The 23868-nt window shown below is 40.5% G+C and overlaps 3 protein-coding genes across 4 annotated transcripts in view; 2 read left to right on the top strand and 1 right to left on the bottom strand.

Moving 5' to 3' along the window:
* cenpp (centromere protein P) overlaps positions 1–3866 on the bottom strand; it is a 79606-nt gene extending 75740 nt beyond the window's left edge. Inside the window, exons 1-4 of the mRNA XM_086148999.1 lie at positions 3841–3866; positions 3250–3408; positions 2977–3125; positions 2421–2509 (exon numbers count right to left, since the gene is read on the bottom strand). Of these exons, the coding sequence (XP_086005125.1) occupies positions 2421–2509; positions 2977–3125; positions 3250–3380 (369 nt within the window). The 5' untranslated portion in view covers positions 3381–3408; positions 3841–3866. The remainder of the gene's footprint in view (positions 1–2420; positions 2510–2976; positions 3126–3249; positions 3409–3840) is intronic.
* A 452-nt stretch (positions 3867–4318) lies between these two features.
* On the top strand, positions 4319–15233 carry nol8 (nucleolar protein 8). 2 transcript variants are annotated; one of them, XM_086150042.1, is made up of 18 exons: positions 4319–4370; positions 4982–5128; positions 6525–6587; positions 7064–7142; positions 7236–7389; positions 7739–8037; positions 8197–8447; positions 8545–9791; positions 10438–10626; positions 10749–10874; positions 11182–11272; positions 11413–11548; positions 11630–11713; positions 13326–13627; positions 13701–13836; positions 14351–14412; positions 14714–14796; positions 14896–15233. In XM_086150042.1, exons 2-18 carry the CDS (start codon positions 5008–5010, stop codon positions 14953–14955), a joined length of 3483 nt encoding a protein of 1160 aa, XP_086006168.1. In that variant the 5' UTR covers positions 4319–4370; positions 4982–5007; the 3' UTR covers positions 14956–15233. The 2 variants fall into 2 exon arrangements, with proteins under 2 accessions (XP_086006168.1, XP_086006169.1); XM_086150043.1 differs by lacking the exon at positions 4319–4370 and adding an exon at positions 4620–4725.
* A 550-nt stretch (positions 15234–15783) lies between these two features.
* Positions 15784–23533, top strand: gpr37l1a (G protein-coupled receptor 37 like 1a). The gene is made up of 2 exons (XM_086150051.1): positions 15784–16976; positions 19862–23533. Exons 1-2 carry the CDS (start codon positions 16350–16352, stop codon positions 20891–20893), a joined length of 1659 nt encoding a protein of 552 aa, XP_086006177.1. The 5' UTR covers positions 15784–16349; the 3' UTR covers positions 20894–23533.
* Positions 23534–23868: the final 335 nt, after the last annotated feature.

Genomic DNA, 23868 nt, shown 5'->3' with positions numbered 1-23868 from the left:
CTCTAACCTATGTGATCCACAGACCACTTTCAAGTTATAAGGAGCACCATTTCAGGTCTCAGGCATCTTCTTTTGCTTTTGGCTTTTCCCTTCTGGGGTCGCCACAGCGAATTAATCTCTTCCAACTCACCCTATTCTCTGTATCCTCCTCTCTCACACCAACTAACTTCATGTCCTACTTCACTCAATCCATAAATCTTCTCTTTGGTCGTCTCTTCTTTTCCCCAGGACTCAGGAATTGTCCACAAAGTCAGATAAGGCCTTTGAATATATATCTTTTTATCTTTGGATTTTTTTTCCCTTGTAATAAAAATATGTAGGTGTGTTTCTGTTGCTGTTGTTTTATAGTTGAAAATAGTGAAAAAAATGCACTGTCATTCATGTCTTACTGGGACGAATAAGTATTACTGAAAAATTATACTTTTTACATCTTTTTTACTTCTATAGTGTACACTGCAATGAGTCTCCTGCACAAGAGAATAAAAATCCATGTTCAGACAAAGAAGAATTTTGAGAGAAATTTGTTATTTGATGGACTATGTCCTTGATTTGCTTTTTGTAGATTATATATGATATCGTATTATAAAAAAAGAAATTTGGACAGTGCTTTTACAATAAATATATTATATTTAACAAAGACAAAAACAGTAAATATACTTAATGTTTACATAATTCAAAAATTAGGAAAATGTCCCCGAATGAGTGAGTGAGTGAGTGAGTGAGTGAGTGAGTGAGTGAGTGAGTGAGTGAGTGAGTGAGTGAGTGGTTGTCTGTCTGTATGTGTCCCTACGATTGACTGGCGACCAGTCCAGGTTGTACCCTGCCTCTTGCCCAATGACAGCTGGGATAGGCCCCAGCATCCCCTGCGTACAGGATATGCAGCAGATGATGGATGGATGGACGGATGGATATAAATAATTCTTTCACTCTTTCACTTTCAATAAAAGACAGTAATTATATAATGCAATGCTCAAACAATGCAGTTGACACCTAATGCTGCTGTTATATTAAATTAGGATCTTTTTGAAATTATGGCATGATTGTCTCACAATGCGAAATGGGTGTCCCAACAATGCCCCCCCCGCTCTTTTTTTTCTCTTCTATTCTCTCCTCAGGTAGGAGAGATGTCAACATGAGGGGAGGAAGCCAGGAAATACAATCTTGGAATGGGTCAGCAAGTTGTCAACTAGCAAACCATGGTTGTGTATATTTACTTGAGCACTGAGAATTTTTCAAGTGGTTGAACCAACAAGCATACATTATCCCAGACAATGTCCAAAGACAGGCCAAATTGAACTTATGTTGAATAAAGTGATTGGGACCATGATCTGATTTTTCCAAAACAATTTGATGTCATTCACTTGAATCTGGTTGATAGTTTGGTTCTTTGGAAAGCCATGACTTCGGCTATTGACTTTTGCTATTAAGTACTTAAATATCTCAAGACTGTTGCGGCTGCGATCTAGCTTGTAAAATGAGATAAAAACATAAACCGTCTTAAAAGTTGTATTAGTCTTTATTAAATATTGTTCTCTGATGCCATCTAGCGGACAAGATAAGCAGATTCTTTGAAAGGGTTTGAGAATGAGGGCGGCACAGTGGCGTAGTGGCTAGTTCTTCTGCCTCACAGTATGAAGGACACTTGTTTGATAACCACAGGGGACATTGGGGCAACTTTGGAAATATTGCCCAAATGTGTGAAACAGAGTGAATGATTGTCTGTCTCTATATGTGTTTCTGCAATTGACTAGTGACTGGTCCGGGGTGTACCCCCCTCTCACCTAATGAAAGCTGGGATCCAGCATCCGACTTACCCTAAGTGCAGGAAAATCAGGATATAATAGATGGATGGTTTTGAGACAGATACTTACACTGATGTATACGGTATATGCTTAATAATCTCTTTTAAGGCCAATAGGTTTACTATTTAATCATGGAAAAACAATGAATAATCAGACAAGCATGTTTCTTAGCTGACATGGGATGGAAACAAGGAAATTGGCATAGTAATTTAAAAGAAAGAGACATATAAACTGAAAGGAAATTTTGAATGAATGATAAGGTGACAGAACTGACTGCTTTCTCAGGACACCAGCAGACATAATCTCTGAAGGCTATACTTAGCCACAAACTCAAAACATACACACGCACGCATAGACACACACAACCTTTTTGGCCTTATTATGGGCGATGGGATATTCTTCCCTGTAACAGTGAGTGAGTCTGTAGCTAAAGGATGTACCTGGATCGCGCATAGTACTTTCAACTGATGATGCCATGTTATTCTCGCTCTAAGCTCATCACACTTATTTCATAGTGACAACAAATTTGCAAGTAGCACTCTGAAGTTTGACAGAGGTACCTTTCTCATAATAAAGCAGTGGCATGGCCACAGTAAAGGGTATGTCAGAAGCACCCACCTTCACTTCGGAGAGATGAAACTGGACCTGGAAGTCCAGTGTGGAGCAGCAGCCTGAAATTTGGAGTTGCTGGACCACCTTACTGTCAGCTGGAACACACATAAAAAACTGGAGTAGGTAAAACAATGCACTGCAATGTTCAAAATCAAAAAACAAACATAAATAAAGTAGTGCAACCAATTTTTTGAAGCAAAACCAAAGAAGGCATGAGTGTATAAAATCCCATGTAGTCTCTTTTTTTATATGCTCTGCAATTCAGGATGAAATTGACAGCTAGATATTAAGACATTTCACAAGTCATAGTATTGGATAGTAGGGATGTTGTTGTGTAAGATACAAAACAAATATAAATTAACTGAATTAATTCTCAGCATAATGTAAAATTGTACTGAACATGGCCAATGCACAGCAAGATGAAAACTGCAGCAACACAGGTGAATTTTTGGAATAAATACAAAATATAAATGAAGATGAAAGAATTGGGTAATTCTAACTACTGTGTTAATTTTGTCATATTGTAAAATATCAAAACACCTTAACAGCTCTGTGCTCTTACTGTTTTCCAGATTATTTATGATGGAGCTTTTCAAAGTGATGCCATTCATTTGGGTTTGTAGCCTCAGATCCTCCTCCAGCTTCTCAACCTCCTCTCTCAGGTTGGCGAGCACCCCTATATCGCTCTGCTTCTCTCTGACTGACCATAAACTGTAAGGATGAACAACAAATTATTACTGTCCCAAAAATGAAATACAATATTTACATTTACATTTGTGCCCAACGCTAATGGAGATTAAATATCATAATTGTATCAAATAAGAATAATAGTTACAGGGTGTTCCAAATTTGTCCACAGAAATCAAAAGTCCGGTCGTTGAGCTTCTCCTGCTGTTGACACTGCAACAATGCGACTTCATCCTGAAGGCACTTTAGCTGAACCTCAAGCATCTTCACCTCCTCCATGTTCTCATCAATGATGTTTTTCTCTATCCTGACAAACAATTAAAAAAATAACAGCTTTCAATGTTGATCTGGAGAGCAGTTAGTTAGTAAGATGCAAAATAAATGAAAACGATGTACAAAACAAACGAAAATGTTTAAGGCACCGGAGGTTAAAAAGGAGTCCAAATTTAGGTATTCTAGCTTTTAGTACAAAAATACCATGTCATGGGGTAATTACTAGCTTAATTGAAAGAACTAATACATTTTAGCGATAGCTTGTGGGTTAAATCAAATATTGACGGTAAATTTCAAAGGGTTGTAACGACATGGCTAAAGTTCAACGAACGAAATACATCATACGTTACATACAGGAATGGAAAAAATCTTTCCGAATTATATAAAATACTATTACATATATATTCTAATTAATCACTAAATCTTTAGATATAACGAACCGACGAAAAACGTACAATTGCCTCACCTGAGGAGGAAGTTCAACCAAAAGCTGACAGGCAAAACACTTCTAAATCTCGCGCCCTCTGGACTGTACCATTTGAAATAGGCTGGTCGGGGTAAATATTTTTGAGTGTGAAATCAAATAACTATTTATACAAGTAAAATAAATAAATATATTTTATTAATGCCTTTAATTTGTCAATCTAAATGATTTTCATTATAAATGTAAATATGGGCTTAAAAAAATGAGTATTTCCATCCTAAAAAAAATCATAGTCCCCTTCACTTTTTTTAGTATCCTCCATATCCAATCGTCACAGAGCCGTAGAGGTCGGTAATCTTTGCACTATTTGATAAATATAAAATTGATAGATCAACATCAGTAAATATGAGTTTAACGCGTAGTTTTATTAGTATTTTGCGACAATTTTTGTTCCCATATAATCAAAGTAAGATGGAACGTTTCTCTCCGACGGAGACAAGTGCGGACAGGAAGTCCGGTTGGAATTCTCTGACGGACTGAGTTACCAGTAACGCAACCTGGATACATGTGAGGTAAACATTTGGTTGATTTTTCTATCTGTAGAAATTAAACCAATATTATTTTGATCTTAACAAACACATTGGCTCAGTTATTCGTAAATATGTTTAGAAATTGAAGTTAAATTGGATTCAATGTCGCTGTGAAGGATCCTTCATGACTGACAACAAATATAAATTTAGTTAGATGGAAATAAAAACAATTAAATTAAATGTAATATATAAAGGGTTGATTGTATTGATTTTCTTCGTCTAAACGCGCAAGTTGATCTTCCCCTCTCATTTCGGATTGCGACATACGTCCGCGCAGAGCCTTCATTCTCCAACACAACTGGATTTTCTATCAATTCTTCACCTCAACTATCACTAAGTACGTCCCATTAAATAAGTGGATTCTGACTTCATTTAGAAGAAATCACATACAATGGTATAACTGTTCAAGACTATCCAGTCCTAAAGTATTGCCTTCTGCAAACTATAATTGTAATGATAGTATAATTTTCACAAACGATAAAACAAATCCTGACATTTGTTACCACCACGTGAATGAAACAGAATTCAGTTCATTTTGCCTACTCACAGATGTCTTCAGACTGGGTGACCTTCCTGTTTGTGTGTTCTCACAGTGCAGCTGTGAGAAGAGGACGGTGACATGCGGCGGCTGTACATCGGTGGGCTGAGCCACTCAGTCTCGCAAAAAGATTTGAAGGATCGACTTGGAAAGTTTGGAGTTGTGGAGGACGTGGAGCTCCGGACAAGGAAGGATGATGACGGTGAAGTATATAGTCTTCTTCCCCTTTCGGCTTTTCCCTTCAGGGGTTGCCAGAGCGAATAAACCTTCTCCATCTAACCCTATTCTCTGTATCCTCCTCTCTCACACCAACTACCTTCATATCCTCTCTCACTATGTCCATAAATCTTCTCCTTGATCTTCCTCGAGACCTCCTGTCTGGCAGCTCCAATTCCAGCATCCGTCTACCAATATATTGACTATCCCTCCTCTGTACATGACCGAACCATCTCAGTCTGGCTTCTCTGAACTTTTCTCCAAAACATCTTACATATCCTGTTCCTCTGATAGACTCATTCCTGATCCTATCCATCCTTCTCACTCAAGCATCTTCAACTCTGCAACCTCCAGCTCTGCCTTTTCGTCATTGTAACTGTTTTTAGGCCATACAGCATTGCTGGTCTCACCACAGTCTTGTACACCTTTCCTTTCATTCTGGCTGATAGTCTTCTATCACATAGTACCCCTGACACTTTTCTCCACCCATTCCAACCTGCTTGAACCCGTCTTTCAAATCTTTTCCACACTCTCGCTGCGCTGGACTATGTACTTGAAATCCTCCAACTTTTTGATCTCCACTCCCTGTAGCCTCACTGTTCCACCTGAGTTCCTCTCATTCACACACATATACTTGGTCTTGCTGTGACTAACTTTCATTCCTCTCCTTTCCAGCACATACCTTCACTATAACAATACAACAACATAACAGTTTATTTTCATTGACATATAGATTGATAGATTCCAGTGTCTTAAACCTAAAAGCTAAGTAACCCAATCGACACTGTGGAATTTATTTCTATCAGCTTTTGCATTAACAAGCATAGCCCCCAGAATTATAGTTACTTATCTTGCATATTTTTTTTTATTTTTCAACAAATTGACAGTTAACCCGTATTAAACATTCATTCATTGTCTATACTGCTTATCCAGTGTTCGGTTGCAGTGTGCCTGGCACCAGTCCAGACTGTCATTGGGCAAGAGACTGACTTTTACTTTACTTGTACTTTACTAATTTAAAAAATCATGACCTTCTTTTACAGTTTCATCCAAATATGTGTAATTGTCTGACATATACGCTGATTTTAATGTTTACCATCAAAAGTTAATAAAAAAAAAAAAGATAAGCGTAATTGTTTTTCATCTGAAAATACACTTGGTTGTTGCTGAAACGACAGGGTCAGTCACCATGGGAACATCTGCAATAGAAAAAAGCAAAATTTGATCAAAACACCTGCAATAAATTTCACCCCAGTATCATAGTTTTCAAATGAATCATTTAGTGCATTACTTTCTGGTTTTAATCACTCTGATAGACTGACAGACAGACATAAATTCTTCCATTACCTGCATGTGATTTGACTGGTGCTGTTTTCTTTCAGGTGTCCCTTACAAAACCTTTGGCTATGTCAACATCAATATTTCAGATGCTGACCTGAAGAAATGTAAGTAAGTTTATTACTGCAGGGAAAAAAATCATTGCGCACTTCTACAACAAATATATCAAACTATATCATGTAAAAAAAAACACAAAACCTGAGTAGAATTAAGTTGCCTCAGGATAAAGTCTGGATTGTCAACATGTAATATGTCTTAAAATGTATTTATGTCTATGTACTACGCACGGAAATCAATATCTGTTTAAGACTGTATATAAATCAAACAGAGTGAGGAGTGAAAACAAGATACCTGATTAAGTTCTTATTTTTCTAAACAACACAATTGCACATGTCTAAATATTTTTAGCCAAATCCATGCAGCAGTATTGATACTCTGAAGTTAATCTGCACTGCAGTTTTCCATGATGATTATCCCAGATCATTTGCATGATACTGAAGGTAGCCAGGATGGTCGGCTTGTTACACTTGAGCCGGAGATTGTATCAGCGTGGTATCACCATCTTCAGTGTGTTATTCTACAGGTCTTACAGTGCTGAACAAGTCAAAATGGAAAGGAGGAACTCTGCAGATTGAACCAGCAAAGGAGAGTTTCCTCCACAGGTAGTGGAACATTGACGTCACCATGAAAGTATTTAGAAAGTTTTCGTCATCTTTCAATTGTATTTATGTCACATGCCATCCTCCTTGTGTCAGACTGGCTGAGGAGAGGCAGGCTGTGGAGAAGCAACTCCAGCAGCCTGCAGTTGAAGACAAGAGGACGAAACTGCTAGATTCTCTGAGCAGAGCCGGTGTGGACAACTTCACCATGAAGGCCGCAGTGCCTGGAACCGAAATACCAGGACACAAGGTCTGATCCTCTGCATTCATATTGTTTTTGTCAATAGCACATAGTGTTAAAGATCCTAGCAATAAAGACATTTCTTGTCTGTACTCTCATTAAAACTGACATATAAGACAGCGTCTTGTGATTCAAAGAGCTTACCTTATTCCTTACTTGCAAAAGTATAGAAACAGGCCCCTAAAATTATGTTTTTCATGATTTAACTTGAAATCCCCGAAAATTACCCCAAATTACTTAAATATCAGCACAAAATGATATGAATATCAGCAATAAGCCTTAGTGTTTTCAGAGCTGTCTAAATGTCCTGCCCTGGTTGGGATCAAGGAATCAACGATCTCTGGGACTCTGCTTTCAGGACTGGGTGGTCAGTAAATATGGACGAGTCCTCCCTATCATGCAGCTCCGGTGCAAGAAAGGCAACAAAACTCGAACCTTGAAGCACGACCCTTCCAAATACAGCCACAATATCCGCAGACTGAACCCTCCCATCACAGAGCAGCCAACCCCCGTCACTCAGCTCACCTGGCATGTAGAGGGAGGGGATGATGACATTAGCAAAAAAAGAAGGGGTGAGTTCCCTCCTTATGAGCCACCAAGACCCAAGAGGAGTCGGGCTGACGGACTCCGCTACCATAACATCTTGGACAGTACGAGGTAATCTGTTTGTGTTTTCTTTATGTAAAAATCAGCACTTTGATTCTCTTATACCCTTACCAGATTGAATCTTTGGATTTCATTCGCCTCTGGAACCAACATTTCATTTACTTGTTGGCTGCTATCATCCTGGTTCCATCAGTTTCCTCTTTGTTTCAGATCAGAGCCCCATTCCACAAAGCCCCATCTCACCAATGGATTTGAAGGACCTTTCGACAGCAGACCACCTGGGAGCAGAGGAGCATATTTGGTGAACAGTGATATTGATTCAGACGAGGAAATCCACAGGTTAGTGGCAGTTGAGAAGAGTTTTCCTGGTGGTCTGCGCCAAGATGTGCAGGATGATGACCTGGAGGTAGTTGGACTTGATTATCTGGTTAAGTCAGGGAGCTCCAGTCTACATCAAAGAGGTAATAGACATATGGAGACCTAACTTGAAAATTTACTTTCAAATTAAAAATAAAAAAGGAAGACTGTGCAAGAACACTGTTTTCTTTGTAATTTCAGGAAGGCAGGCAGATGAGGATGATTACGACTCTGCAGATACAGATGAACTTTTTTCGTGCAAGAAACGTCCCCTTGCTCAAGAAAAGCGAGCACAGCCTTGTGCAGGTAGCCCTTCAGGAAGTAACACGGAGAAGAAAAGGAAGACAAAGAAAAAATATGAAACAGCAGAGGAGGAAGAAGAGAAGAGTAAAGAGGAGGCACGTGACTCCAGAAAACCTTCCTTCACACAATTGAAAATAAATAGTGCAAAGAAACATGGCAGAGGATCTGAGGACCAACAGACAAAGATTGCAGTTCTCCCTGTTACAAAGCCCTATTCTTCAGAATCCGTTAGTGCTGAAGACAATGAGGATCTATGTGATGAAAAGTCAGAATCTGCTGATTCAGAATCTGATTATGAAGCCATGTTTTCTAACGTCACACATCTTGAAATATCCCTGGCTGATCTTCAGAGGGTAGCTGAAGAATTCCAGCAAACTACAGAGAGTACAGCTCCCAGCATCCTTAGCAACGCCGTAAATGGAACTGCAAAACACATCCCCAAGAAAGGCACAACCCCGGAGGAGATCCTTTCATCCATCTTGGAAGGGGACAGTAGTGAAGATGAGAAGAAGACAAAGAAGAGAAAAAAAGCCAAGGAGAGGATGCAGTTTCCTGCCTTTCAGGGCACACGTGCACTTGATGAAGAAACAGGAAAAGAGGCGTGTCAGAGGACACAAAATAAAGAGGAGGAAAAAGGGAGTCCGTGTAAAGCACAGACGCTGACCCATGATGCTCCTCAGATAAACAGCTTAGAAGGAGATGGAAAAAAAGACAGGATGAAACCAGCAGAGAACAGGTCTACAAGCAGGGAGGATGAAGAGGAGATAAAGGAGGAGATGGTGAAGTGTACACGGGCTCCAGAAGATTCGAAAGCAAACTTAAACAAACCGGAGAGTAGCTCCTCCTCTAGCAGTGATGAGGATGAAGAAGAAGAGGAGGAGGTGATGGGCAATCAAACTGCAGCAAAGACAACACCTTCATCTTCTGCTGTAAAAGAGTTTGAGTCCCTCTCCAGAGACAAGGAGGAGGTAGAGTGGCTGAAGCAGGAGGGAATAGTGATGGCTTCTCCCAGGGTACCACGAGGAGCAAAGGAAGAAGAGGAGCTGCAGAAGAAGGCCAACAAAAGGCGTCTGGCCGCTGTCCAACAGAGACAAAAAGAGGCAGAGGAACACAAGAGGCTGATTCAGGGAGCTTTAGCCAACCTGGTATGTGAGCATTACTTGAGAAATAAGTCAAAATTACCACATGGCTCGAAAGAAATTACCTTATAACTAAATCTTAGAGTTTGAAAAAAATGCCTGCAAAAAGGTAACATTTAAAAAAAACATTCAAATTCATAGGGGTATAAAACTTAACGAAGTCCTTCGGTGACAGTTGCATAATAGCCGGAGCAGAAACAAAAGAACATATTAGTGTCAGTCGAATTACGATGTCAAATTGTTGGAGTCTATATTCAGAATTATATTACATAATTGTTAAGTTACACTTGTTTCAGCTGTGCGGATATTCAGCTAATTATTCACATTGATCCAGAACTAGTTACCGGTAACCATATTTTTGTAAATTGATTTTAGACAATGTTATTAAAAAAAAACAATCTGCTTTAAATCCTTCTTTTGACCTTTGCCCTCAGTGACGAACCAAATCTGACAATGTGCGATTATTCCTCTAAATTCTTTTTTCCAGGCACAATAATTAACTGAGAGGCATCGTCTTTCTTTGTGCTCTTGAGCTCTTTGACTTCGACAGAAACTTGACAGTAATTAGATTTCAAGTGATGCCACAAAATCCTCCCAAGACTTTGAAAATAGTGACAGATTATTTTATGATTATGTATTCAACTCCCATCAGGACACAACAGCAGCAAGGACGGGGAAGCATGTTGTTTTTGAGTCTGATGATGATGAAGATGAAGACCAGCAGCCAGTTTCTTCACAAATCCCAGATTTGGCGAAGACTCTGCCTCAAGACAGCCGATCGGAGGACAAAACAGCGGGCGGCCAGTCAGCCGTCAGTGAGAATGAGTCATCAAAAGAGAAGGTGAAATGTGACTGGGATGGAACTAATTGAATCTGCTTCAATAAACATACTTTACATTCCTTTCTTTATTTGTTGGTTGTGTGTGTGTGTGTGTGTGTGTGTGTGTGTGTGTGCGCGCACAGGCTCAGGTGAACCCATCAGGCCCCCAGCTGTTCTTGAGCAGTGAGGATGAAGAGGATGGTCATGAAGAAGGAGATGGCGGCAGATTCGAAATCAGGCCTCAGTTTGAAGGTCAAGCAGGACAAAAGGTATGAGACTATGAGTAAAAGAACCACCTACATTTCCATATGTACTGTGACCGGCTCTGATGAAACTACTTAATGTAAGTGACGGTGCAGTGGTTTATAGGGAACCTCGGCACCATCGTGTCAAATGAACTTCAGGTTGGCCTGTCTTTTGGAGACATTATAGTATAGATCTGAAGTCAATTTAACCTCTAGAATGGAGACATCAGTGGACACCTTTCACTTATTTTGATGCATGTTTGTGTGTGTGTGTGTGCGTGCGTGCGCGGGCTCATCTGTCTGTGTGTGTACATGTATTGTGTATGTTTAGCTGATGGAGCTGCAGTCTCGCTTTGGGATAGACAAGCGGTTCCGGATGGATTCTCGCTTCCTGGAAGAAGATGACGACAGAGAAACATCAGGTGAGGCTGCTGGAGATATGTGGGTGTAAAGAAGTTTGATGAGAAGGTGGTGACAACAAGACTTCGTTCACAAAGTGTTTGTAAGTTAGTCAGCTATCAGCTTCTACTCTTGATGGTTAAAGTACCTGTTTGCGATTCAGAGAATACGACAGGTCCAACAGAGGAGGAGGCTCTGGAAGAGGAGAGGAAAAAGAACCTGCTAATCCTGCAAAGTGTTCTCGGCAGTAGCCAGCAAACCTGCAGCAGCAATACAACTAGGAAAGCCAAGACCTTCAGGTCTGTCTTGCACTCACAAACATCTGAAAAAGAATATCATCGTGATTTTGAAGGTGGAAATGTGGGTGTATTTGTTTGCAGAGATATCTCAGCACTTCATTACGACCCAAGCAGAGAAGAACACTCTGCCTTTGAGACCAAAACAGACGACTCCAAGAAGGAGAGGTATGAACACGATAACTGAGCAGGTCTGGCTGACATACTGGAGTTATACACTATTACACTTAACACACAATCATTTGGAATACAGGATAGGAATGCAGAGGGACAGATGGTGGTTGACTTTAGTAAAGGATGGAAATGGCTGTAGTGAACACTTTTTTCCAGAAAAGACAGGAACATAGGGTAACTTATTAGAGTGGAGGTAGGAGCACGCAGGTAGACTACATCTTGAGAGCGTCGCCAGACAGCATAGGATTGTGGTTTGTAGGATGACTCTGGTGACAAGGAAGATAAAGAGGACAAAAGCAGAGCAGAGGACAAAGTGGTGGAAGCTCAAAAGGGAGGAATGTTGAATGGTTTTCAGGGAGGAGTTGAGAGAGGCTCTCGGTGGTCAGGGAGAGCTTCCAGATGATCAGACAACTACAGCTAATATTATCAGGAAGACGAGTAGGGGATTACTTGGTGTATCATCTGGACAGAAAGGAGATAAGGAGACTTGATGGTGGAATGATGAAGTTCAGGAGTATATAGAGAGAAAGCAGTTAACAAAGAAGAAGTGGAACACTGAGAGGACTGAAGAGAACAGACAGGAGTACAGGGTGATAAAGCGCAAGGTAAAGATAGAGGTAGCAAAGGCAAAACAAAGGGCGCACAATGACTTGACTCGGTTGGACATTAAGGAGGGAGAGAATGATTTATACAGTTTGGCGAAACAGAGAGATAAAGATGGAAAGGATGCACAACAGGTCCGGGTGATTAAGGATAGAGAGGGAACTGTATTGCCAGATGCTAGAAGAGTGATGGAAAGATGGAAAGAGTACTTTGAGCTGATGAGCGTGGAAGAGCTGATGAATGTGGAAAATAAAAGAGAGTCAAGGGTAGAAGAGGTGACTATTGTAAACCACAAATTAGCAGAGATTAGTAAAAGTGAAGTGAGGAAGGCATTGATGAGGATTAAGAGTGGAAAGGCAGTTGGTCCTGGTGATATACCTGTGAGGGTGTGAAAGTGTCTTGGAGAGGTGGCGGAAGAATTTCTGACTAATCTAGTCAGAATTCTAGTCAGAAATCCTGTTGAATAATCTATTCAACAGGATCTTAGAGAATGAGAAGATGCCTGAACAATGGAGACAAAGTGTGATGGTGCCCATTTTTAAGAGAAGTATGTTAGACTGGTGCAGGACATGTATGCTAGCTGTGAGGCAGTGGTGAGTTGTGCTGTAGGGGTAACCGAGAAGTTCAAGGTGGAGGTGGGACTCCGTCATGGATCCGCTCTGAGCCCCCTCTTGTTTGCAAGCCACATGAAACATACAACCATTCACTATGTATTTCATACCCTTGGTTAGTTCATATACAAGAATCTGGAGAGAACCTACACCAGTCAGGGAAGAACATACAAACTCAACTTCGATAGGCCCTTGTCAGCAAAACCTTACAATATTAACAGTGATACTTCAGCACAGATATTCTGGGCAACTGACGTGAATCCAGGTCAGTTGCCCAGTGTATATCTGTTATTTTTCAAATTAGATTTGGAACAGCTGAGACTGAAAACAACTAAACTCCTCCAGTCAATATGAACTACAGTGAAAGTATTATGTGATTGCTCTCTTTGCAGCAAATCAGCCAGGAGGAAGAAGAAGGAGGAGGCTCAGAAGCTTCCTGAAGTTTCTAAGGAGCTTTACTATAACGTGTCTGAAAACCTGAAAGCCATGTTTGGTGGGGCAAATGACGAGAAGGTTGAAGAGGAGGAAAAGACCAGTTGGGACAAAGAAGAGGAAGAGGATAGAGAAGAGAAGGAGGAGGAGCAACAGCAGCCCCCTCTGCTATTCAGTGAGCCTGTGGCAGACAGAGAGGAGTTGTCTGGATTTCAATTCTCCTTCTTTGGTAATGACGTGAAAACAGGCCATGGAGACACAGGTAGGTCAAGTCGTTTACATCTCTTAGACGGCATGGTATTTTTCAAAGTTTTCAAATGTTTGTTCTCTCCCAGAGGACTACAAGGTGGAAAGCATCCAGGCTCCAAAGGTGTTGTGGCAACAAGACCCACGCTTACAGGAGAGTAGCTCAGAGGAAGAAGAGCAGGAGGAGGATGAAGAGAAAGTCACCTCAGCCCTGAAAACCACAGAGTGAGAAATCTCAAAGAAAAATGACCTGGAAAAGAGTCTTTTAAAACATATCTTCAATATTTTAAGCCAAAAATCTCATCCCACTTAATAATTTCAAGAGTCATGTCACAAGCAGTATCAGCCGTCTGCAGGAACCGAACGTAAACCGTGTGTGTGGGCGTGCCTTTGTGTGTGCTATTGACTTACTGCACAAGTAAAATACATTTTAAGTGGAATTAGTGTCAATCTGTGATGTAGAAGAGGTGTAGTGTCCCACCTTTGGTAAGCTAGAGCCTTTAAATATTCGTCAGGTTTTGTTTTATTTGTGGATCTGTAAATTGTAGCCGCCCAGACTGTCAGGACATGACTCAGTCAGTGTGAAGAATGAAAAGTACATCAAGTTCACACTACATTTTCACAGGCAGAAGTCAAAAAATGTGTTGAACTATCGCTGTCATGTTTAGCTTGTTTCACTAGTATTGCCTGTGGAGACGGGCATGTTCTAGTGTTCTGAGTGTGTGTTTATTTTTCACAGTGAGGAGACTCCGTCAAAGGGGGAGCTGTTCTTCTTCTTTCCTGATGATAGCAGGTTGACAGGTATGGTGGAGTGCATGTGCCCATGCTTATTATCATTTTTTAGAGTTTTATGCCGCTGTACCTGGAATGCATGGAGAGGAGAGATTTAGGTGGATCCACCCTCCCTGGTTTAGGTTGACTTAATCGTTTCAGGCTGATGACTGTCCCCCACAAACACTCTGATTCCATAGTCAGGGTGAACACACTGTAACGTCATAAAATAGCCCTCCTTTCATTTCTGCCTGAAAAATAAACCAGTTATTTGGGGGAAAAAAAGATTCATTTTCAGAACGTGTGATCTGAACTGTCTGTTCTGCTTCAGAGGGTCCCAGATTGTTCTGCCGCTCCTCTCAGTTGGAAGAGCAGAGAGAGGAGTGGGAGGAGAGGAGGACAGCGCTTAGACAGGTAGACATCACTCCGACATTCAAGAACATTATCTATCGGTGTCTGATAATTTAACTGATAAAGGAGAAATAAAAAAACTTTTTCTGTCCTCTGCCTCAGGATTTCCGCAAAAAACACCGGGATGCCAGAAGGAAACTAAAGCCAGCTCAAAGGAGCTGAAGATTCTGAGAGGTGAAGTGCCTCTGGACTTTGTTGCTCCCACCCTGTCCCTTTTTTCCCCGGTTTTTAAACCATGGTGGGATGAAGGACACCAAAGATCTAGTTGGAGCATATGACTAGTTTTTGTCAATACTGACAGAATTGTAATGTTCTGAGAAACTTCCTTTTTAAGGAGATTTTGTTGTTGTTTTTTTAGTTGCTGCAAATGAACTTCAGAACCAACTAATAACTCCAGTTAAAAGGGGGAAAAATCAATAAAAATAATTAATGATAACAACTCAGCAGAGGTCCTTAATATGTTATGTTCTGGAGAAATTAATGAGTGAGAGTAGAGTCAGATATTTGTTATTTTTATAAAAATAAAAAACTTGACTTTTTGTTACTTCAGAATCTAACTTGGCATGAGAAACGACAAGATGCTATCGATAAAATTGACATTTGATTAAGAATATAAGCACAGTTTAGGTATGAAAAACATTTATAGTTTCACTATATTGCTACTTTTGCCACCATTATTTAAAACTAAATATTATACATAATATCTTACCAAAGGTACAATCTGGTTTTGCCGATACTCAGTGCTGAGCCTCCATACCCACTTCTTATATCACATTTGTGATCAGAGGAATGGAGAAGTGGTCACCATAGATAGATAGACTTCATTAATTCTAAAGAAACATCAATTATCAATTTTTATAGTTATATGAATTAATTATGATTAATTATATTTTTTTAAAGTATTATTATTAATGTGGCCAATGGGACAGTCATTTGACATTTCATAAGCTGATGCACAGAATATTTCAAAATTTGTGTGTGTGACATTCAGAGGTTAGAGCAATAGGCTTGCATTCATTTTACTAGACCATAAGTTGTATCGTCCGGAATATCCTATGATAACAACATACCTGTGTTTAAATGGAAGTGATGATTGCTTATTCCATTTTGCAAAGTCCGGAACCACTTTAGTTTTTCAGTTTTTAGTTATTTAAATATATAGTTTAGAATTATGTCCAATCCAGAACTAAAAGAAGGGTAAATAAATGAATCACAAAAAAGTCACTATAGAAGCTCTAGAAAGCAAGCAGGGTATTGAAATATTAGATATCAATAATTTTCATGTGAACATGCAGCCGCTTCTGATGACCTCTGATCGCCTTTGAAACGCTAAACTTTGGCAAAGTTTTCTTATTTTGAAACATCGATGACCGGAAGATGGTGTCGCGTCGAGGCTGATGAAAACAAGTGCAGGAGGGAACATCCGCGTCACAACCGCAGCATCAGGACCGAGAGAACTTCCCATCGCAAGACAAAGCGTGTTTAAAAACTTTTTTTTTTTTGGTCGAGTCGAAGACACCTGAAACTGACCCGTGAATCTCCGCTCCACGATAAACATGAGTCCGGTTCTGGTTCTCCTGTTTTGTGCTCTCCGGACAGCGGAGCTCCGTCATGCCCATGTCGCCCCCCCGGCCGAAGACTTTCCCCCGGGCTCCGCGGGAGTCGAGCGGCATCTCTCCCAAGGGAAGTCCCCTCTTGACGGGGCAGAGTTTTCCAGTCTCCCTAACTTGAAGCGAATGACCCGGGGGACTAAAGACGGCGGTTTTAGGAAAAAAGACCCCCAGTCACCGAGCAGCCACGGCGGGCACCCGCGACGACACGAAGACCCGAGCGGTTACTTTACCACGCCGCGTACCGACCGGCACACCACCGACCCGCCGGGTAACTCTTCATCCGGGCTCCTCAACCCGCTGTTCCCGGTGACCGACGGCTCTTACTGGGCCTACGCCGTCATGCTGGTTGCGCTCCTGCTGTTCGCTGCGGGCATCGTGGGGAACCTTGCGCTCATGTGCATCGTGTGGCACAACTTCTACCTGAAGAGCGCATGGAACTGCATCTTGGCAGGGCTTGCCTTCTGGGACTTCCTCGTGTTGTTCTTCTGCCTTCCTGTGGTGGTCTTCCATGAACTCACCCTTAAGAGGTTACTTGGAGACCTGTCCTGTCGCCTTGTGCCCTACCTGGAGGTGAGGAGGAGGAAGACACACACACACACACACATGCAATTCAACATGTCAACACTTGTTGCAAACGAAGTAACTTTCACAAAGGAAAAGGCAGAAGGCAGAGTTGGAGGTGGCAGAGATCGGGGTGTTTTCTTTGGCTGTGGCCAGGAATGAGTCCATTGGAGGGCCAGCACATGTCAGATGTTTTGGAAATAAGGTCAGAGAAGCCGTACTAAGATACTTTTGCCTTATACAGAAGAGAAAGAGTGAATTTATGGGTTGAGGGATGCTGAGGTTTGATCTGGTCTCTAGGCAGACCCAAGACAAGATTTATGGATATAGTCAAAGAGGACATGAGGTGAGTTGGTGTGAGAGAAGAGGATACAAAGAAAAGGGTTAGATGGAGGAGGGTTGATTTGCTGTGGCGGCCCCTGAAGGGAAAAGGCGAAGTGGAAAGGATTTATCTTAACAAAGTGGCTATTCCCGAGAGAAATTTGATCGAATGAATGAATATAAAACACCGCTAAGATAATGACTCAAGTTAATTAACTGAAGGCCTCTAAGCATCAGGCTATAAAACAACTTAGTAGGAAAGTCTCTAAAATTAGATAAAAGAATAGTTTTTTTTAGGTACAAAAGAGTTAAGCAAAAATAAAATGAGAAAGAGAGCTACCAAAAAATTAAAACAAGTGAAAAAGACTATACGTTTAATAATTTCAACATTTTCAATTTTTTTTTTTGTCATAATAAAATGACCAGGCAATTCCTTAATTGGAATGTTTGTCAGTCTTTCAAAGTCTTTCTAATCTCTTAAATTGTTGAGAAGTTGTAGAATCTGAATTTTGTGTTCATTGATAAAAAGTAATAAGAATAAAAAAATGATAATGGGAAGTCCATAGAGGCACCTGGCCAAATTGCCATTACTCAAGCAATCTTTTGGCTAAAACTTCATTTCTTTGTTAATACCACTTGGTAGAAATCGCTCTCGCTCTCTCTCTCTCTCTCTCTCTCTCTCTCTCTCTCTCTCTCTCTCTCTCTTTCCGTATATATATATATGTTTCAATTATTATAATTAATGTTGGGATACATTCTACCAACTGTGCAGAAAACAATGTGTCAAATGTGCATCGTGGTCTCCTAGGGTGACTGCAGCCTCTGAACGTCTGCCGTTTGGCTGGAAATCTCTCAAGTCTCATCAGCCATGTGAAGCCGCTTTGACTGATCATTTGATTAACTGTTTGCTGAATTCACAGTTGAAACCAGCCATGGGTTTTACTGAAAGTCCCCGTGTCCTTAATGGGCTCCATGTCGGCACTGAATGGCCTGTTTGTGTCTCTGTTCCACACGCGAGGCAGTGTTTACTTTCAGTCCGTGTGCCATCCTGGGTTGTTTGTTACTCTGCTGTGAGCCATCAGAGGCAGCTGAGCCGCCATGAATTGACCATTTCACAGACCCCAGACAATGAAACACAGAGCACAGTTTTCAGGAGCCGTGAGGTTTATTTAGGAAAAAAATAAAACATTTGGGCATTTCTGTTTGAATATTAATGTAAACTATTAATATAAGTAGCTACTTATAAAGTAAAAGACAATTCCAGCAGTAAAATGTTAAATGAAAACCAGACTAAACAGAAGGAATGGCCGTGATATAGTAGTTGTTTTGCAAATTTTACAAACCTGTGTATTTAGTTTTTTTCTTAATACAATTTTTCTAATTGAAATATTTTCGGCTCCTCTTTGGGGCCCTTGGCATTCGAGCATCTCTGAGTAGCCAAAGACGATGCCACTAAATATTTTGACATTACCTTTTCAGGATTCCTCTTCATCGGAGTGACGTCTGACCTGTGGAGTCTCTGGTTTGCAGGACTTCGAGTCCACCTCTGTCTGCCCTAAGCGTTGTCCTCTGCAGTCTACGTTGCTTCCCCTGTTCTCATGCTAATGGTTGTCTGAGTTTCTTACTAATTAATTAATGTTGGTTAAAATGCTCTCAAGCCGTTTGTTCTGGGGCCGTTAGCAGTGTTTAAAGCAGGTCAGGCTGTCAGATCCTTATCTGCTTTGTTAGCTCAACTATTTTCATGCTAATTAGATCTCCATATTAATTATCTTGAGTTGTGTCTTAACTGTTTGAGGTCATTAAGCGTCCGCAGAGGGAGGACAAGTCTATGTAATGATAGTCTGTGTTTTTGGCTGTGACCACAGACTTCAGTGTCTCCAGTCTGTGGAGTTGTAACTACATAATTGCCCTCCATTCCCAGGGAAGCTCTGTTTGTTTCCCTGCCTCTGTCTTCTAAAGCAGGGGTTCTACTTTTCAGACCAGACCACAAAAGATTCATGACACCCCCCCTCCCCTGTGCGGGAGGAAAACAAATAGTGTTTGCTCACAAGATATATAGTGTTTCTTTTTTTGTAATTTTCTTTAAATTGTGGAATTCTTTTTAAAAAAACAATAATCTCTAGATGGGATCTTTCACATTTTTTAAAATACACTTGCACCGATTTTTCTTTTGTTTTTTATTGTTTGTTTTTGCACATTTCTGTGTCTTCTCTTGATGATGTTTTGGTAATGTCTTGTTTTTTGCCATGTTCTGATAATTGATTGTGCAACTTTTGGGTAACTTCACAGTATTTTTCAATTTCCTTTAGAAAGGTAAATGATCAGAAAATCTCATTTTTTTTTAGTGAGGCACTTAGAAAATAATTTATTTCTTGTTAATATTAAATGAAAAATAAATAAAATTGTGTCTCACATATTTTCAATTTATATACATTTTTCACCTTTTTTTTTTTTACATGAAACGGCAAAAACTGCTCAATGAACAACATAACAAAAAGGTATATTTTGACCTTTATAAATAGGAAGTGAAATTCAGCCCTTTCATGCCCCGATCTGTCTTGTTCCCCTGTCAGGTGACCTCCTTGGGCGTGGCCACATTCAGCCTCTGTGCTTTGAGTATCGATCGTTTCCATGCCGCCACTGGCCCCGGATCGCTCCATATGCCGAAAGTGGAGCCTTGCCAATCCATCCTGTCAAAGCTGTCCGTCATCTGGCTGGGCTCCATGGTTCTGGCGACCCCAGAGTTGCTTCTGTGGCAGCTCCTGCAGAAACCCATCAGACTTCCAGCAGTTTCTGCTGACCTGCAGCACACCTCAGGGGGAGGCTCTCTGATTGCTGCCCTCAGAGCCCGAACAGACTCGTTTGTAGTCGATATCTGCGTCCGCGAGCCGTCTCTGGATCTACCGGAAAACATCTACTCCCTGGTGCTGACGTACCACGAGGCCCGCACATGGTGGTTCTTCGGATGCTACATCTGTTTGCCACTCCTCTTCACTCTCGCCTGCGACTTAGTGACCAGGCAAGTGCTAGCACAGTGTGAACAACAGAAACCCAACAGGAACAAAGCAACCACCAAATGCTCTTCCTCGTCCTCCACTTCATCTTCCTTTTCGACAAAAAAGAAGCCGCATATGCGGGAGCAAAGGCTACGCTCCACCGTGATGGCCCTTACCATCTTATATGTCACGTGCAACCTACCAGAGAGCATCTGTAACATCACGCTGGCTTACATCTCTTCCTCGATGGCCGCTGCACTTCCCGCTCTGGTTTTGTCAGCCCTGGGTCTGATTGGACAATTCCTGCTGTTTGCACGTTGCTCTGCAACACCGGTGCTGCTGCTGTGTTTGTGTCGCTCCCTTGGTCAGGCCTTCATGGACTGCTGCTGCTGTTGCTGTGATGAGTGTCTACCCGACGCCAATTCTTCCTCATCCTCTTCTGGCTCAACGGCCGCCACCTCCACCCTCTCCTCACCCACTTCACTCTCTCCTTCCTCCTGTTCTGCCTCCAGCAAGGGGGAGACCGTGAAGAGTGTGTTGACGATAGAACCGGCAGTGTGTTACAACAGGTCCAAAGAATCCTCTGCAGAGATCGGGACGCCATGCTGAGGTCCAGAACTACTTTTATTAAAGGATCTCTTAGGGTTAATTTCAAATTACTGTAGTCATAATAACATTATATATAATGCTAAGTAAAAACTGATATTTTTGGAGAGACTTTGAAAATGTTTTTTTCAACTTCAGTGCCGTTTGCCTGGGACTTTTTAGTCACTCAGTCTAAGTGCATTTTGATCAAAACTAACCAGAACTTCTTTTCAGAGGAGCAAGTTTAAGAAACTTTTGTCTTTGTTCTCATCTCAGCACAAAGGCCCTGTTAAAAAGTAGTTGTTGTAGTTGCACTAATTGCTCCTGTCCTGGTAGTTGCGATAAGAAGACAAAGGCTGTACAAAAGCAGCAAAAACATCTGTGAGTATATGTGCACCTCATCGTTGGCCTTTTGGTTCAAGACTATATTTTGACACCCTCTGGAGGCACAAGAGAACAAACAACTGTCTCAAAGTACAATGAAGAAAATAGTCAACTTGAAGCTGCAGACCCTCGAACATGGTGTGTGAGATAAAATGTGAATTCTTGACTAATCCAAAAAGTTCCTTTTGGAAACTCCCAAAGGAAGGACATTGTAGGGCACATCGAGTGATACCAGAAGTAAATTCAGTCCTGGTCCTTGTTGTGGGAACACACAGAGTTCCATAGAAGGATCCCAGTTCCTAAGGAAACTTTCTGAGGTTGAATACAACCCATGGTAAATTCACTGCAATCAATCTTGGTTGTTCCATCTTTTACCCCAAGAGGTTCTGAAGAACTTCTCGCATACCATGGAGTCAAGACTCGGATGTCTTCAGACCAGTTTACATGTGCATAAACTTTTAACTGTCTAGTGTATCCACTGTAAACCCCTGTACTTGTCTACTTTATTGCAGGTGAAACTTAAACATGGTGTTGATGTCCCGTACATCCTTAGGAGTGAGTCATACAGAGACTTTTATGAACAATTCATATGGGTTATTTGAGTTTTGACATGCATGTACATGTTATCCTACTTAAGTTAATTCCAACATATGTTACTGTGTAATCCGCAGGATCACCTTATCTTCGTTTAATGTCACAGAGACACACATATTAAAACATAGATTTGCATTACATCTAACATTAGAAAAGTGGTCAGAACACATTCTATTTACAAATGACAACCTGGTTGATATTGAATTCAGTGTTGGATACAAAGCCAACCTAATATGACTATCAAAAGGAACAATGGTGTCACAGCAGTAGACATCTTGACATTAATGTCACTGCCTTCAATCAACAAAATATCCGTGCCCAAACAAGGGAATGTGTTTACTTCAAACTGACTTTAGGTTTTACATTTAAATATGTATCTTTTGCCTTTGAATAAGCGTATCCTGGTTGTTTGCAAACTGTTTTGGTATTTGTTCACATTTGCCTTTTCATATCTCATTTATTAACTCTGTGATTGCAATTTAGTTATTATTGTTTTTAATGATGATAAAGGGATAGTTAGAACCTAAAAAGTAATCCCTCACCTAAGTCAAAGAAATGTATCACTCAGTTAGAGACTCACACAGTCATACCATTTGTAGAGTTAATCCTTTGATTGTTTGACTTGTGTATTATTTGCAGGTAAATCTGTATATTGTAGATTTTTTTCTATATTGTCTAACGCTGATTCAGGGTGTTGGAGTTTCCCCTTTTAAGCACTGTATATGGTATAAGTAAGAACTCACTGGATTTGTTGTGTTTTTGAGATTTTTCTAAAGCAATCTGTTCAAATTGAAAACGTATCCTGATACTTTTCGCTGACCGACTTGCTATGTGTGGGCTGTTTTTGTGTAGTTTTCGCTGTTCTCGACCCTCACCTGCGCCACTCAGGAAGCACCAGAATCAGGGCTATTGCATTTCAGAGCAGGTTTAAACCATTTTTGACTCAATCACACTGAACCCTTGGCATCAGAGCAAAGCCAGGAAATTATTTTTTAGGAGGATGAGCAGAAAGATAAAATGTAGTACCATCACTTTGAAATTAACCTAATTACATGTTTTTCCAGAGTGGTAGAGTTACAAGGGCATATTTGATTCTAAACATTGAAGACATCCTGGGCTTAGCATTTTATTAGAAATGATCAGGTATTTTAAAACTGTTGCAAAATAATCGTTGTTCCATGTTTTAACGTCTACATTGACATCCAGACATGTTTCTACTAAGTATCTTGGTTGTATTATTGATAACTTAGAAAAAGATCTTACTAATTTTTTTATTTTATTTTGGGATAGTTTTCATCAACAAATTGGCATGTTTGTTATCACATCAGGAGGTTATCATCATCATCATCAAATCATCTAAAAATCCCTGTGATAAAAAAGCAGGAAATCACCTTAAATTCAGATCTTTTGTAACTTTTAATTTAAAGTCGAATAATTATTTTGCATTTATAACTAATGAGATGCTCCAAATCTGTTGAAAAAGTTCTTTTTTGCCTCATATCAACCAGCCCTTCTGCCTTGTCTCAGAAATCTATAGAAAAACATGGCCTCCTGTTGGACTGCAGGTTACAAAGGTGAGCCCATGTGAGAAACAGTGTTGTAACTTCTGCATATCAGACAAGTGAGTGTGAAGTCTTTTTGTACTTGTTTTATGACTGTCAGTTTAGTAAAGGTCTGATTTTTGCATCTCCTGCTTTTTAATGACTTCATCTTATAAACAGTACTACTGGTGGAGACTGCTAATGAATTTCGACCACGTTCAGGGAAAACAATCCTCCATGTCTCGTTCCGGAAAATTACAGAGAAGATGGAGTGTCTCATGTTCTCCTGGACGACAGTTTAAAATTCTTGTATTTCAAAACTATATATATATTTATAAAAAATTCTGAGAAAGAAATTTGAAGAATTGTCCTGAAGGCTCCATAAAGCTAAAAGAATAAAAACACATTAAAATGACTCTCATATACCCAACATAAGAAGGAATTATTATTATTGAGAAAATAATTATTCACTGTATAATG

The sequence above is a fragment of the Fistularia commersonii genome, chromosome 7, assembly GCF_037954325.1.
Source record: "Fistularia commersonii isolate RoL2024-O1a breed Wild chromosome 7, RoL_Fcom_v1.0, whole genome shotgun sequence".
Classification (NCBI taxonomy): Eukaryota; Metazoa; Chordata; class Actinopteri; order Syngnathiformes; family Fistulariidae; genus Fistularia; species Fistularia commersonii.
This window is presented reverse-complemented; position numbering and strand designations above follow the sequence as displayed.